This window comes from Lutjanus erythropterus, chromosome 14, assembly GCF_056507025.1.
Source record: "Lutjanus erythropterus isolate fLutEry1 chromosome 14, fLutEry1.hap2, whole genome shotgun sequence".
In the NCBI taxonomy this organism is placed as follows: Eukaryota; Metazoa; Chordata; class Actinopteri; order Lutjaniformes; family Lutjanidae; genus Lutjanus; species Lutjanus erythropterus.
Window position 1 is genome coordinate 8,908,426 of NC_139330.1, and position 19,210 is coordinate 8,927,635.

The following is a 19,210-nucleotide window of genomic DNA, read 5'->3' on the forward strand; positions in this document are numbered from 1 at the left end:
ACAAACACAGCTTCTGAATCTGACAGGGAATACAGCACAGAGTTGGTGTTATTGCTGGTTTTGGCTTATAGTTTGGGGCAAACCAAACTAACGGCAGATAGCTGTTTGCTAACATACTTTAACTCGACTAAAACAGGGTGCTGAGAACTAAACCCAGCAAGAACACCACCTCCATATTGCAGTCTCTTCCCTGTCTTTAGGGAATAGTAAAGCACAATTAGCTACTGTAAACGCCAACGAATGCCCGCAGCAAGTTCCTTTTTTTTTTTTTTTTTTTTTCTTACAAGAAACACGTATCTAATAAGCACTCTGCTAGCTGTTTCATGGGAACTTTAATGAACAAAGTAGGGCACAGACCATCTGACTGCTGCCTCAAAAGACACTTGTTATAACAGACAGGCAGGGTGGAATCAGTTAAGCACAATATAATACAAAGTAGATTAGTTGATCGTGGTTTGGGAAGCAGGAGGAAATCATTAAGTGTGGCACCGTTGAGGGCTGCTCTAGTTGAGGGCAGCAGTCCTGTGTGTTCATCTGGAAAGTGAGGGGGGTGGGGGTGGGTTGTCACCCCATCAGGGCCCAGAGGAGAGGTGAGGTGACCCGGGGTGGAGGACAGAGGAGCGCCCCAGGACTCTAGACGCCAAAGCGTGGGTGTCAAATGGCCCGGAGCTCTTCTCTACACCAACACTGGGACACGGCAGGGCTGTGACCATGACCGACTTTGCAGCCCACAGAAGGAGACAGAGACAAAGAGGGATGGGAGGGTGCTATGTGAGGAAGACAGGCAGAAAAAGAGGCAGGAAGAAAGAGAGCAGCCTCCGTGGCACAACAGATGATGACCTTCCTTGGAAACATTCCATATAGGTGATGGCATGCTTTGTCCTACATGCTAAAATTAACACCTGACATTTTGCTTTTTAAAAACATCCTGAAGAGTGTATGATGATATGCAAAAGTTTAATGCTCAACCAAGTTTCTCAAAGGCCTAAATCTATTGTCCTGTGGGTGGGAGGTATTTTTACATTTGGCTTATCATCCATGAAAATGGTAGAGCAAGGCTAGTGTTGAGTACAATGCACACTGTGTGACTCAGTTAAATGGGCTACGAAGCTGCTGTTCCCACTGAGCGCACACTCTGCTACCCACTGATACAGCACGTTGCTCCTATGTACCTTGAAATTCCCAACCCAGCTGGGCTAAGCTCCCTGTAGTAAACCCTGGGTTTTAAGAGAAGGGGGAATGCACCCAGGCCATCTCTGGCAAGCTAGCAGCAAGCCATCGCTGCCGAGAGATAAGGTGCCATGTACGTCTCCAACCTTCCTAATCCTAGACGGGGATGAAGAGAGCCAGAGCACGATGCTGGCTGGAGGAAAAAAAAACTCTTAGCTGCTTGACAACTTTGATCTGGACAGTACAGTAGAATGGCAGCACGGACATACCAGTAGAGCTCGGGTGGATTACATCCGCATATCTCCCACAGCCACCAGTCAGAGCTAAAACTCCTCTGTCAACAATCCTCAGATCAGTCACAGAGACAGATGAGCCAAAGGTGGAGGGTGAGCAGTAAACAGGCAGATATTTGTCCTAAGAAGAGGGCCTCTGATTGTTTTGATAGGGTTATAAATGCATTTGCGTGGGATGGCATCTGTCAGGTTAGTAGTAGACTTAATGTTCATGTCCTTGCTTTCGCATTGTGCCAGTGAGCCCTCCGCTGTGTGATAAGATTGATCTTAGCAGGTGCCTCCTAAACTGTACAGCTCATTACAAGGCTACTGGAAAGTGCTCTTTCAGCTTAGAAGTGATCTCCACAAGGCTAAATGGTCCACAATGCATCTTGGAATTGGAATTTTATGCATGTGGCTTTGCTTGAGCAAGTATCTCTGCTTGTGTGTGAGCATTCATATTCCTGTCTAAAGCCCCTTTTACACTGGACAAAAAAAAAACCCCACTGACACCAATAACATCTGGCTTTTGTTGTCAGTGGGAAAGAGAACAACTGGCCCTCGGTAATGGGTAGGGTTGGGCATCAAGAACCGAGTCAAAATTATGATTACAAATGAATCATTTAATTTTGAGTCTGCTTGTCAGTTGCTACACAAATTTTACTCACACAAGTTTCAAATTACACCATGTACTGCAAACACCCACTGTCTGTCCTGCAAGTTAAATGCATGTATGTCTTCCAGTCTCCAATGCATTTTGTCTTATTAAGTAATGAGAGTAGCATTATTCTCAATCAACATATTAACTGTATTTAAATAATCTACATATACATGCTAATTTTGGTGTATAAACAATAAATGAGTAACAACGTGTGAGGGAGAAGGACTATAAGAGACAAGAGAATGTATTGGAGGAAAGACAGGTGAGACAGGGATACAAAAACAGAAAATGACCTCTCTAAGTCTAGGTAGTTGGACTCTTGGCACTGATCTTGTGAGACATTGAGAGGTGTCTCCTCCTTGGAAGGAATAATCCATTTAAACCCAGGTCGCATGGCTGTGATTGATGTGCAAACAGGAGCAGCACTTAATAACCTCTATCATGCTGGGTGACCTCGTGGCCCATGGTGGGCACCAGTTTGTTTATGGGTGGTACCTCCGACACACTATCCGTGCAGAAATTCTGTTGTGGCTAATGGGCCGGACTGAGGGATTGGACTGTCAGCGCAGTGTGAGCCCTCATTTTTCTTTCCGAGCGTCTAAGGTACCCCCTGCGCACCCCTGCTACACCCAACCTCCCTGTTCTGCCATCATCTGTCAATTGTGACTGAGTCTCCTGGAATATGGAGGCGTGAAACAGAGTGTCAATTAGCATTAGCTTTCCTGACAAATCTGTTTTTCTCACCACAAAGGCCTTGGATAACTTGTTCCTGATTCCTCTCTGTCACAATGTTGGCGGCACAGGATTTGTTTTTCGACTACAACTCAAGCGTAAAAATGGGTCAAGCACGTGTGCATACGTTAAATACCTGGGTGCGTGACCGTGTGCACATATATAAAACTATAGCTTTGTGTATTCTGCAGACACAGAGGGAGACAGAATGAGACACAGATAGAGAGAGATCTGGAAGATGTGCCTTTCACACTAAAAAGCTTTTGTTTAGATTGCTGAAATGGAAGTTGACCTTAAAGGTTATCTAAAATGTACAGAAAATGTCAAAACGCCTGACAAGAGAGCAGGGCCTCTTTCAGAACATGGCAGTTCTCAGGGGGCACAGGGAGGGGTCTTAGAAAATAACATCACAGCACTGTACTATACTGTAGTTCCTTTTGAAAGTCCCTCCTCTATTTGCCCTCTGCTGTGTGAAGATCTTCAGTCTTAATCAGTTGTATTGTTCTATAGTGATGCAGTTATGGGAAGCGCTAAGCTGTTTATTTATTGAATAGGCTGTTTAATTCCCCCCCTCTGCTGCATGCTTGGCTCTGCACAACCTACCCGTTTGATGTGAGGGGCTGCTGGTGGAGTGCTATGACGGGCTCGCACAAGAAATAGAGCAGTATGTAGTGCCCTCGTCAGCAGCGTACTGTACAAAGCCTCTCCCTGCTGCATGTGTTCGACTCGCCTATGTGTCACGATCACAGAGCTGCTTTAAAATGCCACATATCTATTTGGAAAATCGATGTCTCTATCAATTTTCTGACTTTTCTTCATTTTATTTTTTTATTTCATTTAGAAAAATCTTGTATTTTCTAAAAGGTCAGTCATTCTAGGCAAGGTGGTCCAGATATATTTTGCATAATTTGTTAAATACTCAATTCTGATTGGTAAATTCTAAATTTTGTTATTTCTGTATAGCACCCAATCTGGGTGATTCAAGACCCCTCTGCTTTGAATTTGGCTTCTGCATCACTCTGTCAGGGTTTATATTGCCATAATGACCTGCTCACTGTACATTACTTTCCTTTTTACTTACCCCCAAAAAATCAAGTTTCACACAAAATATTAATTTCAAAATGATTTTACAGATTTATTGCACCTCCAGAATCAGAACCGCATCCACAGCAACAGTCTGTTATACAGAAATAACAAATGCTGTAATTGATTAAATTAAATGTATTCTGGAGTTGGACATTCACTAAATCATTAATTGTTGGATAATATGCATCGACTGAGTTATTCACTGAAATATTTTATGCCTGATCTCAATCATGTTTGTCACTATTTCAATGATATGGACGTTTGTGTAATAATTCATTGATGAAATGGCATTTATTCAATTTTAAACATCCTTGACTAGTGATTATTTAATGGATATACTCAAAGTATGTTTATAGTTTAATGATTTTTTTTTTGCTTTGCCCTTTTTACTTGTGAATTTTTGGACTTTTGGGAGCATCTCAGGGCACATACATGTTGGAATTGTGTGATTTTGAATATTTTAAATACTATTGTTTGACTGATGATGGGCTGAGTACTGATGGATTATTGAGGCAAATCCTATGTAGGTATATAAAAATGGAAGTGGCTTGATGGTGCCAACATCCCTGTTTAAAGGTCAGACTGACAGAAGGTTTCGATCTAATAAAATAATTCAGCAGCAAGCGAGACTGTGGGGGAGTTCTGTTCTATGATTTCTTTAATTCAAAAAGTAAAGCAAATGTGTTATCACCGTCTCAATTTTTCATATTCTAAAAGCAATACTTTTGTTCTGTCAATCATTTGAGTTAATTTACTGAGGATTTGCCAAAGTAGTTAACAAGTCAGAATATGAGTCATGGACTTACAAGTTCACTGAGGATTTGCGGCTGTTTTTCAGGCACTAACGAGTAACTAACACGTTCACATAATTACTTCGGGGCCACACTAAAGTTTTTGACAAGAAAATATGAGAAGAGGGAATGAATTTTACAGAAATGACTGCTGAACTTATCATCACTGACTGTAAAATGTGCTGGGAAATAACCAGCAAGGGAGGGACACGCAGGGAGCGGGAGGGAGGGAATGAGAGAAAAAGAGTGAGAAAGAAATTACAACTTTAGCCCTTCTTATCATTAACACTTCAGTAATAACCATTTTGAGATGCGTGCACAGACAGGTGGCAGAAAACAGACAATATTGCTGAGAGAACTGGTGAGAGGAAATGATGAGGAGTTGTTGTGCAGTAAACTGTGCGAATCGCAGAAGTGATGGGTGGAAAATGTTCAAATATCCCAGGAGGGATGAGTTCTATCCAGCATGGAGTATAATTATAAACATCTAGTGATTTATAAGCACGAAAGCTCTCTTTAGTGCACACGCTGGGCTGCACTTAAAAGTGTATGCTATGCTGTGTATCAGGATGCTTGACCACTCGGAATATCTACTACCCATTCACATGCATGGTAGATATTTGACTGTGCAGACTGGGCATTTACATATAGCCTGCAGCTGTCTGATTTTTCAATCGCTGTAAAATAAATGGGCAGCTTGCTGAACTCCAAACAACTGCACCATAATTAGGTATTCATTTTTTAAATCCAGTGAGTGCATCTCAGCTATGTCTCTAATCGTAGCGAAATCAGATCAGCACATTGCGTTTTAATAACATGGAAGATGCCCTTTTTTCACCCCGAAACTGGTTAGGAACGAAAAAAAACAAAACAAGCAAGCCTGTTGCTGTGTGTTTCTGGCTGGTTTAATGAGCACACCATCAGTTTGTCAGACCCAATAATCAGTGATTTGCAGGATGTGTTTGGATCCTTAGTGTTTCAGTGTGCAGCTTGGTGACAGCTGCCAGTTAGTTAGAATACAAGGTTGATAAAGGAGGAAGACTGATGGCTTTGGAAGGAAATTGCATCATGTTCTTATGACTTCTTAGGGGAAAAACAGTCAGTAATTCACATGTGTGAAAAGAGGCTGTTTTGATGTTTCCCTGTGGCTGACATTAAATGTCTTAAAGTCCATGTAAAAAAAAGCTTTTTCTTCAAAATACATTATACATGTCAGTTGCTGAAAACACATGAAAAGATTATTAGTAGTACAGAATCCTGGACTTAGACGGTTAAAATGTTCAGGATTTCTTGGGCGGACCTAAAAGCCATGGTCCCCCAACACTGTATAAGCCCCATGAAGCGACAAATGATTGCCTCCCCACACATTTATAATTGCTTTAAAGTGTCTTTAAATTCTTTAAACCCAGGTAGACATGAGAAAAACTTACACCTATATAAAAAACGCATCTAATAGGATTTTTTACAAATCTGACAGGTCTGTTTTCATGTATGCCACCAGTACTGAGATTTAGGGGCTTCTAAGTTCCTACCTCATGCTTGCAGTCATGAGTGTGTTATTAATTGAACTACATTTGGTAAATGGACTGCATTTATATAGTGCTTTTCTACCCTAATGGACACAGCGCTTTACAAGCTTTTCACCCATTCACACTCACATTCACACACCGATGGCTGTGGAGCTGCCATGAAAGGCGCTGTCCATCGGGAGCAACTCAGAGTTCAGTGTCTTGTTCAAGGTAACTTTGCCACCTGGACAGGAGGAGCCAGGGATCAAAACGCTGGGGACCAAACAGCCAACCCTGTGGTTCTACCTCCTGAGCCACAGCCGTTCAACCTCCCATTTACTGAAAAAAGAAGTGCATTTTTGCATTTCCAAAATATGGCGTTTGCTTCTCAAACCAATATATTGTGTTTGGCAGTGCACTTGGAGTGTTTGTACCCTAAGAAAGATCCTTTTTCAGCAAGTGTGATACTTGTAAAAAAAAAAAAAAAAAAAAAAGAAGAAGAAGAACAATGACAGGTGATGCTTCACTTGCATTTTGCTACTCAGCTGCAAATGTCTGCATGTACAGTTAACCAGCGCAGCATCAGGTCTTAATTAGCAGCACTGCATTCAAGTAACTCAGCTGTCCTCATTTACACCATAAGTGTAAACTGAAAACACGCTGCGATGCAAAAATTTCAGCCATAACTGTAATTTGCAGTAGGTTTAGTAAATTAGCTATTTGTTGAAAGGTTGCCAACCTTGTTTAGAACAAAACCTCAACACAATGACACGAGTGGAACATATCAAAAAATGTAATGTCTGATATAAAGCTTGTATCCGCAGCAGAGAAAATATAGCTTAGAAGCAAACACGGCTTGGACAAAAAAGAGAAAAACAGAAATATATTAATTGTTGAGCATCTAAACAGAATAAGGGCATATTTATTCTTCAGAACAGCTTCAATCCTCCTTGGTTTTCTACCCTGAAATTTTTTAGATGTGGATTACATCATTCTTTTCAAAGTAAAGCCTCCAGTTCTTTCAGTGATGATAGAGATGTAAACCCATGAAGGATTAATATTTGGTTTAGATAACTAAGGAGGCCACGGACAGGTTATGAGTTCACTTTGGTGCGTATGAAACCGCTTCTGAATTTCTTTTGCACTGGGCCCGGGGTGTTAACATTATTCTGCACATATATGAGAACAGTGTTTGCACCATAGGGAGCACCTGGTCTTGTAAAAAGGTCTTAATATCCTTGGCTGTTATTTGTGATCAGAGCACCTAACAACTCTCATAAGATGCTTAAACAATCACAGATACCTGCTCATGTGTGTCTGGCTCATACTGGCCTTTATTTAAACAAAAACAAAAGCACCGTGATACACAAAATAAGCATTTAAGTAATTTGAAATTATTCATAAGTTTACCAGAGTTGTGACTGCTTTTATAGAACCACGTTGCTGCTGACTTGTTGGTAGTGATAGCAAATGAAAATTAGCATGTTAATTAATCCTCACGTATTTGGCACCCACTGGGATTATTAGAGCCTTTATGCAAATTCAATGCAGGGCATACACTGTATACAGTATGTCAGAACGCCGAGAAGATAATTACGTCTCCTCAGCAGAAGGAATGCACCATATTATACTATATAAACTGTGTAGTTTCTCACACCTAGCATCTTTTTTGCCACCATAACTTCAAAGCCTGTTTACATCAACAAGTTTGGCATGTTTTCAATGTGACTTTGTTTAAGTCTAATGAGCACACTCGCTGTTTGCCTGCGATGCCTCTCTGCATATCAGGCCTGCTCCCATGAGGGAGCACAAGCATTGCTCAGGGTCTACAGTTTGTTCACCTTTCACTAGGTTGCGTCTTTGTGCAACATGGTGTAAGGTGAACTTGTTGGTCTGTTTCAACTGCATTCTTCTTCAAAGACAAAGCCTTATATAGTAATATAGTATTAATATAGAATAAACACGAGGCCGGTACACGGTGTTAATGTGCGCAGGATGTTACGTGTGTGTATAACGCAAAAGACAAAACACAAGGTTAAAGTAAGCCAAACAAAATAAGAAGGATTAAACTTACCATAGATGCCTGTGGATATACATGGGAAGGCCTGTGCAGAGAAACAAGAGAAATAAAAGTCAAAACGTGTTCACATAGATTTAACAAATGAGTAGCATCAATCTCATTAAGCACTAGATGAACTACAACTGAGGTAAAATCGCTCCTGCCCAAGATGTTGAAAGCCAATTAGCTTTTACTTGTCAGTCTTTTACTTCTTTTCCTTTCATTGTAAAACACACTAAACTCAGAATTTGTGTTAACAAGCCAGGATAAAAACTGAAACATCAACAAGTAAACATTGCATCATTACATATATCTGTATTAAACTGTAGGACGCCCACTGTTTACCTTCCTATGTTTGCTGTTTACCTCTACTGCTTCCCTTGTTCACTCCCAAGAGGAGCAATTTACAATATCACTTGCCAGAATCCCTGCAATGCTTATGTAGAACTGTATTGTTCCCAAACACACACACACACAGAGACTTGTGTTACTCTATTTGTGGGAACCTGTCACTGACAGGTTCTGGGAATAGTGCATTCCCTAGTCCTTTACTCCATATCACAGGTGTCAAACATACGACCTGTGGACCAGAACCAGCCCCCTAAAGGGTCCAATCAGGACCACTGGATGACTTTGCAAGGTGTTAAAACTGCAGAGTTGCCATTAATTCCAAACTAGGTGCCTCGTTACAGAAACTTCCTAAGCCTGTTGTCTGTCCTAAGGACCCAACGAATGTAGCGAACAAGCTACCCAAATATTCACAAATATACAGCACTTTCCTGTATTTTTCTCTCAACTTCCATAAACAGGCACATTAAATTCCTCCTGGACACATATATTAGATGGATTTTCACAATCACGCTGCCGTGTTAAAGAGGCAATATTCTACCCTGTACTGTTGCACCGATGATTGTGACAGCCTATTAGTACTCAATACCCATACTTAATGCCCATAACAGACGTAGTTTGCATATGTTGCTCGAGGGTACGGTGGATCAGGCTCATGTGAATTCATAGGTACACGTGGAGCTTACTCGCTGCTTAATAATCTTCAGCACATGAATATCCAAATGAGGTCGATTGATCCTGTCTGTCGCCTACAGCCCAAACTTACACACAGACCTCCTCTTCCACAGATGTTTGTGGAACTTGAGAACTGAGGTGGCTTCACATACAAAAGTTTGTCTCATCCTATTGGTGCATGCCTTTAATTTAAATTTGATAGCTAAATAGATGGCTAGAGAGATTTAATTCTGAGGAAGGTTGAGATGCAAACTGCCAACAGTGACCCAGCTGTGTCTGAATAACAACAAGGACATCACAGCACGCCGCTTTTCAGTGCATTTGACTCAAATAACAGGAAAGCTAAAAACAAAATCACAAAGTCACTCTTGCTACATTTGGATCAATATGAGGAATCAATAACATCCCACCAGTCACTAAAGTGTGGGGACAAAAAACAAAACAGACATGCAGAGAATCAGAATACATATTTTGAATATTTTCATAAGCTAAAGAGCAAAAACCTGCATATATTTATGGCTGTCTTTTCCAAAAAGATTATAAAAAGTAACCACCTTGTAATAGTCCTTGCTTTGTAGCACTTTGCAGCAGACATATTATTCAAGCATGGCTTTATTGCTGAAAATAGTTTCATTATTCTTTACTTCTGTGAGCAAATATATTATGATACATAGGCCTCGCTGTAAGCTTCCCTATTTCACATTCATCTTTTTAAGTATATTAATAAACAGTAAAGAGAAAGGATTTTTTCAAAGGTCCCATTTGTCCTCAAAAGCAGCTGAATACGTGCTTTAGTCCCTGCATTCATCAAAAGGCGTGGCCACAACATTAATATAATAAGATGACAAATGTAAAAAAAAAGAAAAAAAAAAGGAAAACATTTCCACTAGCAGCTCACAACTGGATGAATATAGAACAACAAAACACTACAGAGATTCATCAAAGAATTACAACCATATGTCAAATTCTCCCCGTGCCAAAACTAAACCCAACAGTTTGTTTTGCCACAGTGACCCTGTCAAGTTGTATTTAGAAACACGCTGTCGCTAGCAGCCGTGCCAAGATCACTTCATTTTAGACTTAAAAACACAATTAATAGATCTGAAAGAGAAAGAGAGCAAATAAAAGTCTCCTCATATAATGATTACACAAGCAGGCAGAGTTCGAATTTGCAGGTCTTTCAACTGAGAGAGGAAATAAGCATAATTCACATATTGAGAAAGCCAACAGTTGATTAAAAAGATTTGATTCCTCTTAAGCAACACAACCTATGACACCCACTTTGAAATGCAACGGTCCATTTGTCCTTGCTTTGAGCGAAGAGGAATGAGTCTCTGTTTGTGTTCTTATTTACCAGTTTTCAGGTTCCGCCTGTCAAGGTGAATCTTTCTTCTGTGGGGTGATTTAAATCTTTTACCGAAGCGCTGACCTTTCCAGATGACTGTCTGGGTCTGACACAAACCACAGATGATGAAGCGTGGAAAAGCATGGCCATTTTTAGTCCTGTGCCAAGCTCTGCCCATGGCACATACAGAGAGGCACACTGAGAGTAAGGACACCAAAATGGTCAAACATCCAACAGAGAGAAAAGAGCCAGTAAGAAATAACAGCGGTGCGCAAATTGGATTTTAGATTTAAACTAATTTGTATTTAAAAGCCCAGAGGATGTCCAAACAACTGCACAAATGAAATGCAGAGCTTCACACAGGTGTACTTACAATCAATGCACCATCTTGGCATTTAGAGCAGTGAAAATCTCAATACTTTTAGCTACTCTCTAAATTATCTCAGTTTTACATTTGGCAACAGCCAATGCAATCAGGAATCGAAATTTACTTCAGCAGGAGAAATCTATTTGAAGCTGTGTAATAATAAGAAGGAAGTTAAATTAATTTAATCTTCAGGCGAGATGAGCGTTATTTCCTGTCAATGTCTCCAACCAGCCTTGGCTGCCAAACGGCTCCCGAGCCAGAAGCCTTGTTATCGCCTCTCAGCTGAAAGGCCGTGATGTCAGTCTCTTCAACTTGAACTTCTGCTCTGATGGCAACTAAACCTTAACACACATCACAGGCTGAGGCAAAGACATACCGTCAGAATAATCAATTAAAATCTTCTTTATTAGTTCCCCGGCTGATCCATTACAGGGTATTGATCTTTGCGGCGTGAAAATGCATGAGGTAATCACTTAACGGGATGCTGTAAAGATCTGACGTCTTTGTGGCACACGCAGACGTCACTTAGTTGTTTAAAGGACCGTTACTGCAAAAAGTGAAGAGACGTATATATCCAATAAAACCGTGAAGCCTGGAGAGCATTTTGGCAGATGCGTCTCCTTCTCATCCATAAATCAGCCACACACCGGGCAATAAATTACACAGTAATGATAAATCTTACTGATAATCAATATCTGTAAATGTCAACATGCTCAAGATCGTGCATAAGACTCAAGTTTTGTTAAAATCATTAAAAGCTTTGGCTGTTAAATAGAACTTTCCAAATGCAAAGGTGAACAAGAGGAGAACATCAGTACCTGTTTACTGCAGTGCACTGTAAAAAAAAATACTTAGTGACCACCTGTATTAAAATCTTAAGGTAATTTAAAACCACTATAATGAATGTTCATTATGTGTGGATTTTAGAGACCCCTGTGGACAAAAGCAGAAGTGTTTCCACCATAATAACCCCAAAATATAACATCAAAAATAAAACAATCTAAATAAAAATCACCTCCTGGAGATTAACTGGCTAAAAATGTAAAAATGGGCTCAATTAATCTGATTTCAAGGAGAATCCAATCCAGTGGCAGCGATATAGAAACAGCTGACCTTCACACTCATTCTTTGCTTATGTGGGTCATACAGAGACATCAGTATTAAACTGAGACGGTTTCCTAACAAGTTAAAAAACTACCTGGAGGAGCTTTAAGTTAGGTTTCCTGAATTTCAAAAGACAAGTTTATAGAATTTTGTAATAATTCAAACTAATTCAAACCCTTTAGTCACACTAACAAACAAAACAATAAATTTCCTTTGCCATTTTCTCAGTTTTAAGAGTATTAAGATCTTACAGCTGCAGCTGCTCCTGTTGGAGCTACTTTGTTCCACAGTTGGCACAAAGACAATATGTGAAACTGCTCCCAGTGAATTTAATACATTTTAAGTGCAAGGGGGTTGTGACTTAATACAATTTCAATTTGATTTCCGATTCAGTTGTCTCTGATTAGAGGTATAGTGAAGATTTTCCGCCATAGCAAGAGTAATTTTGAAGATAAAAAGGTCATATTGGGCTCAAATTGAAGCCTATAAACTTGGAATGTTTAAGGCCTTAAGTGAAGAATTGATATTCACCACAAGAAGATGGAAAGAAAATCATTTTCTCTTATGTTTTTTGTTGTCTTTTTGGGGATATCGTGGCTACATTTGAAAATAGAATATTTTGCTTTGTTCCTCTTTTGTCACTTGCCGCCAAGTTTTATCTTTGTATGACCTTAATATTTGCATTTCTAGAATTTTGAGGATTGAACCTGGCTCCAAGACAATTAATCCTCATCACGGTTCACAATATTTTTATTACTGTGAAACAACAACCATGACTTATCTTGAAATGTATTAGAGACATATATATATAAGAATGGTCTCAGGAGAGTTGCATGCTGGGAAGTCTGCTAATATGCTGATCCTGTTGATTGATAATGGATAGTGATTTTGAACTAGACAAGCAAATAAACTCTGTGATAAAATTGAGCTTTTTCCAGCTGAGGCTTTTATCTGAGGTCAAGTCTCTTTTATTTTTTAGCTATTTTGAACGGGTCATACATGCTTTTATCACAGCCAGACTTGATTACTGTAATGCACTTTCTGTTGGTGTTACCCAGGTCTCCCTTTCACGCCTACAGCGGGTCCACAGTGCGTCAGCTCGTCTTCTAACACATAAACACATTTCCTCCATACCGGCCTCCCTTCATCGCCTCTTGATACGTTTTAGGATTATTTTAAGATTTTTCCGTCTACTTCTAAATCATTACACGGGCTAGTTCAAACGCATCTGTGAACGTATCTCGTATGACCTTTTACAGCCGTACATTCAGGTCAGCTGATCACTCACTCCTTGTGATTCCTCAGTCTAGGCTGAGGCAGAGGAGATGGTGCCTTTGCAGTTGCAGCCTCCAAACTCAAATCCTGTCTTAAATCACGTTTTTATTTAACTTTTAACTCCCTGTGAGAGTTGCACTGTGTATAGTTTTATGTTTGTATTGTATTTTACTGTGTTTTATTTTTTAATTTGTGCACTGGTCAATTGTTGCTCTATAAATAAATTTGGATTGCACTGAACTCTGTACAGTAAATTTATCAATCATTTCAAGTCAATAGACTTAGAAGTTAGAAGAACTCATGTTTACAAATTATGTGTCCTGAAAATAAATACCAGGAATTTTATGTAAAATTAACTTGACTATAGATTCTAAAACGTTGGTTAGGTTTGTACACAGTGCATGTTTCTTTGTATTATATTACATTACAATACATTATAATTTCCTTTAAAATTATCCTTATTTAACATACTGTAATATTATATGGGCAAATACATTTCCAACTTATTAGTACAAACTATCGCTAATATTTAATATGTATTGGTGATTTTGTATTGTTTGTATTTTAACTTTTGTATATCTCTTGGGTGTGCTTTTCATTTAAGTCTTTCTATACATACTTTTACGTTACTTTTTCATGTGTTTTTTTTTTCTATTTATATGTGTGAAAAAAATAAACCTAAAATTAAACCTAAAGGGACTTTAGTTTTAACACTTAAGACAAACGATTTCTAGTGTCCTATAATTTGTTTCAACAGCATGTGCACCAAGAAAACTACAACTGACTGCGAGAAAAAGCTACAGCAGATTTCAGAAGCAGCCACAGCGTTCGGCACTGCAAGCGGAGCAAAGCATAGCCTATTTTTCTTCTTCGTCCCCATCAACACTGGGCCACCGTAGCAGCTATTTTGATAGTTGTTAGTGTACATGCCTACGGTGCATCAGGTCCAATGTTAATTAGGACAGTCAGCAGTATATAAGCAGTCATGACCTATGATTCCTGGTTTAGGTTATTATTTCCATCTCTGGCTGCTCATTAGAAGTGAGTCAGCACGTTCGCCTGCACCTTGGCATGAGGCCGTGGCTGACATGTTGGCTTGTTGCTGATTTTCTTTGCTTAGGGAGTGTTCAGAAATTGGTCACCAGGGAAATTATTCTGTTGCCGCGGCTCCTCCCTAATCTATCACATCACTTTAAAGTGGAGCACCTTTCCTCTCAGCATCTCTGCACACTTATTCAGCTCACAGTGCATTAAGAACTGCACAGAGTGGCAACAGTGATTATTGTTGGAAAACCTTTAACTCCGTTACATTAATGTTAATTATAATTCACATGCACTTACTGTGATATTTACATAAAGAGGTGATTTTTTTTAACTGATAAAACTGTAGCTTATTATAACAATGATTCATTAACTTCAAAGTGTGAGTAGAATTTTGCAAAGACAGTGCTCATAAAACTAAGTCACTATTATTCCACTGAGAGCACGAGAGCCTGCAGCTTTCCGTCATTTGTTAAGCAGCAGGAAATGACACAGTGAAGACGGCTCAACCTGTGGCAAAATGTGGCGGCCCTGCTGTAGCTGTCACCTTCCCATGCTGCAGGCGCCACGGAGTCGCCACGAGCAGGCAGGTAAAGGTAAGAGAGCCATGCATGGGCACTGTGACTGCAGGATCCTGCCGGGGGAGCACCTCGTCTCGGCTGGCTGAGTAAATAGCACTGGACCCAGGGTGCTGCCCCCATAGCTTGAAGCCTCCTAGCCTGTTTGCAGATGGAAGCTATGCTTATAAATCACAGCGGCAAGGGGAGACCTTGTGCAAATGCGACCGCAAGTATGTTATTATTCACCACTGTTGCCACAGTGTGGGCTTACATCAGAGTATCAGAACATGAATCCAAGTGAATCCTCTTTGTTGACTGCTGTAATTCTTTAAGCATGTAGGTCATGCCTGGTCTCTCTGTCTGAATCAGCTACCTGCTGCTGCTGAGGAGAGCATGTCATGGTTACAGATCAGGATATTCAAATATGACACATTAACACCCTTTTATTCTGCATAATACCACACGCCGAATTCTAATGTTAGCGCTGATTGTTTGAGTGTCATTATGCTAAATGGAGGATGGAGAAATGCAGAGGGTGACAAACCTGGAACCTAATGGCCCGAGTCCCACCACCCGTTTTTCATATCTGCTGTGATCAAGTGTAACTATTATCACAGTCATATCTGAGTGTCCATTAAGGACTCGGCATCGTTGGCTATGTTTACATCCAGGGAGTAACTCGCTGGCCACGATACTCTGCAAAACAGCTTATTAAAGATAAGCTGTTTGCACACACCGTCGCAATTTTGTGATGGAGGATCCGTGTTGTTATGAATAAACCAGAACAGAACATTCCTGTCCTCCTCTAGGGTCCTGCCAGCAATAAAGTATGAAAATAAGCCACCAACAAGTAAATCCTTTCCCTGAGCAGCGGTAGGTAACGTCTGATACAGAAGGAAGAAATGACAAACCAGACTACAGAAACTGTAAATAGTGCTTACCACAATGGTTTTGTTGACACCAACTTGCATCTATCGTGCTGTGCAAGTGTGAGGCTGTAGCAGCAGCGGAAACAAACAGTGAAAGTGGTAAGACGTTCCAAACCTCACAGTAAAATATTTAATATTGAAATATACCTGCAAACTTAACCTGCTCTTTAATAAATACAGTGTGAGGTTTATTGGGTTATTCTAATCCAAAATAAAGGATTATAAGGATTATCTGAGTTTTCCATGCTTGTTAACTAGGCTTTGTACACAATTTGATAAACAACTTTTTTTTTTTTTTTAAGTATGATGATGTGTAAAAGGTCCAGTGTGTAAGATTAACAGGGAAATAGAAGATAATATTCATAAGTATGTTTCTGTGGGCAGGGACTGTTACATCGTCAGAAACAGACAAATCTATTTTCCCACATAAAGCAAATGAGCCTTTAAACACTCATTACTTAAACAATGGGACAGCCCTGAGTCCTTACTGACTTATCAGAAATACAAATTTGTGAAACTACAAGTACAAACATTGAGATTGGACCAAAGATAGATAAAGTAGCTGGACTATAATGAAACTCTGTGATTGCTTCTATGATTGCGATCATCACACTCAGTTACACAGCGTTGATCCAATCTGCACATGCAATGAATGCAGTGTTGCAGGGGAAGGAAGAACAGGCCGCAGCCTGTCCGTCAGCCAAGCACATGACAGAGGTGAGATGAATGGGCAAAGAAAAGGTGTAAATATTGCAGCCTGTGGATAGGGCAGAGCAGTGGAGCAAATACAAGCAGATACTGAACTGATGGCTGCTCGACTCATTGGTCCATGACCAGCTGTATGGTTGATCAAGCACAGTTCACCCTGAAGCCCAAAGCTACAGTGCACAGGTACACTAAGAAGCTTATTTTTTAATACAATATGGTCATTACAGTGGGAACTAGAAAGCTACTTTTAAAATAAAACTCTTAAGTCCCTGAAAAACTTTAACATGAATAATATATATTGCAAAACAAGTACACTGAATGTTCAAATACAGCCCAGGAAATCGCCCTCTTTTATGATTCATATCTGCATGATTTTCCACAGAGGTCCGCCCGTGACACTGATTTCCTCTGTGTTAAAGAGGGAGCATTTAGAGCAGCATAAAAATGATAGTACTCTGAACTGAGGGCACATGCAACCAGACGTCTCCTCATGTTTATGTATGAGGACTCCTGCTCAGTATCAGCTGAAATTATATCACTGACCACTGAGCACGAGAGAGGCAAAGACAAAAGAAAGGAATTCACATCGGTGAGACAAACTGACTGACCTCTGAATGACCCGCTCGTGATTGACAGAATTCAAATGAGTAGGCGAGGGACATGTCAGGTAAACTCAATAGCAAAATATATTCCTGCTATTCGACTGGACCAGCACTCTGTACGGCTGCAGGCAATCCTCTAGTCAGATATTTTCTGTTCTTTAAAATATAACTTATTGATTAGATTAGTCTGCTTGTGGTGGGTGAAATCAAGACATGTCTGCAGGCTGATCCGAAATCCTGTGGACTGGACAGAGCCTCAGACTGACAGTTGGGGTAATAGACCTGTGGCTTTGTTGTCAGAGGAGGGATCGTGATGAAATAGAGTCAAATCTAAATAATAGTGGCCGGGGTCTTTACTTACCACAACTCTAGGAGACAGACCTTTTTGGCTATTTTCCCCTCATTAGGGCTGGGTATCGCTTCAAAATGTTTGATATCAGTAGCAATATCTTGACTGACGGATCCTGAGCAATTCATTTTAACAAGAATAAAATTCCACTACACATTAGGGTACAATTACTTTCCTCTAAGGAGGAAACTGTTCAAGACCTGGAAGCAGCAGCACACTGTACTCAACCTGGATAACTGGACTAAAATGAAGACCCTGGTGGAATATCACTACACAATATAAGATATAAATAACTGTTAAAAAGAACATTATTAACTAACAGTAGTCTGCCTAAAGAAGAAGGGAATGACTGGGCATCATTTATGGTACTGGCTGAGTGAGACTTCAGATTTTCTCTATGCTAAATAGAAGACAAGTCAGATTAGGGGTGTTAAAATTTTAATTTTCCTGACGACCAAAAGCAACACTTAACAGACGACACAGCGTAGGTTATATCACACTTATTATCAGAATGACTTTACTAATGTAAATGACAGTTGTCCGAGCATGAAACCAAGGACCTGTTGATCGTTACAAATCAAACAATGGTATACCTGTAACTGCAAAACAGAAAAATATGTAATCGAAAAATGGAATCGTGTCATGACCTTAAAATCTGGCTTAATGGCTCAGTGGTAATGATGAGATTTACTCCTCAGCAGCGTGCAAAATACCAGGTTGCAATCAGGGGGGTCCCCGTACATAATGACCCAGTGTTATCTTCAAGAATCAATACACAATATTCAAGATTTCTACTTTTTAATTGTTACTCTGATTCAACTTTTAAGTGAATCCACAGTTAGCAAGTAATGCACTTTACTTTCTCTTTCTCTTTGACATATTTTTCCCACTCGGTGTGTATTGGGTTTGCATGTTTTAACATTAATATTTCCAAAGTACACAATATTTGGATGGTGGACCATTTGTAAAAGTGCCACCCAATGAAGGAGGCCTTACAAGAAACAACCAATGGCAATGTAAGGGCATATGCACTAATTGCAAGTGACAAAATTTTAAAGATTTTTCCAAAGAGCAGCTAAAATTTAGCTGTCGGGGTGTTTTTAGGAGGTCTCGAGTATCAATAAAGGCGTCTGTGACTATTGATCAAGAGCAATGCTTCTACTAAAAACATATAAAGTAGAAAGTATAGAATGACTACAATGTTGCATTGGTGGAGATTATGCTGCAAAATTTACCATTATTATAAATTTTGTATAATTTTTCCTTCTTTTCTTTATTGGTGACCAGACTTTATTTATTCCGACAGACCACAGCCTCAGCTTTTATTCAACTGGCTATTATTTTACAATTATTTAACATTCGCTGCCTTGAAGGCCTTGAACTTTACGTCAATTAAAATCCTACCCCTGTCATGATTATAATGGTGTTATGAAATTTTTATTGTATTTGTCACAAGAGCCATGGCATTATAAACTGTAGGAGGGATTTATATTGAATCCCGAGATGGAAACAAAGAAAGCGATAAATGAAGGGAAAATGTATCTGTGGTAATTCCGAGCAAAATGTTTGATTTTTTGAATATTTGAACCTCAGAACTCGGTATAGAAGACATCTTTCAATATGCCTCA

At 39.8% G+C, this 19,210-nt stretch overlaps 1 protein-coding gene across 1 annotated transcript in view; it reads right to left on the reverse strand.

The window, feature by feature from the left end:
- The window catches only part of macrod2 (mono-ADP ribosylhydrolase 2), a 551,038-nt gene that overhangs the window by 135,016 nt on the left and 396,812 nt on the right, over positions 1 to 19,210 (reverse strand). The window contains exon 7 of the mRNA XM_084735639.1: positions 8,295 to 8,325. Within this exon, the coding sequence (XP_084591765.1) occupies positions 8,295 to 8,325 (31 nt within the window). The remainder of the gene's footprint in view (positions 1 to 8,294; positions 8,326 to 19,210) is intronic.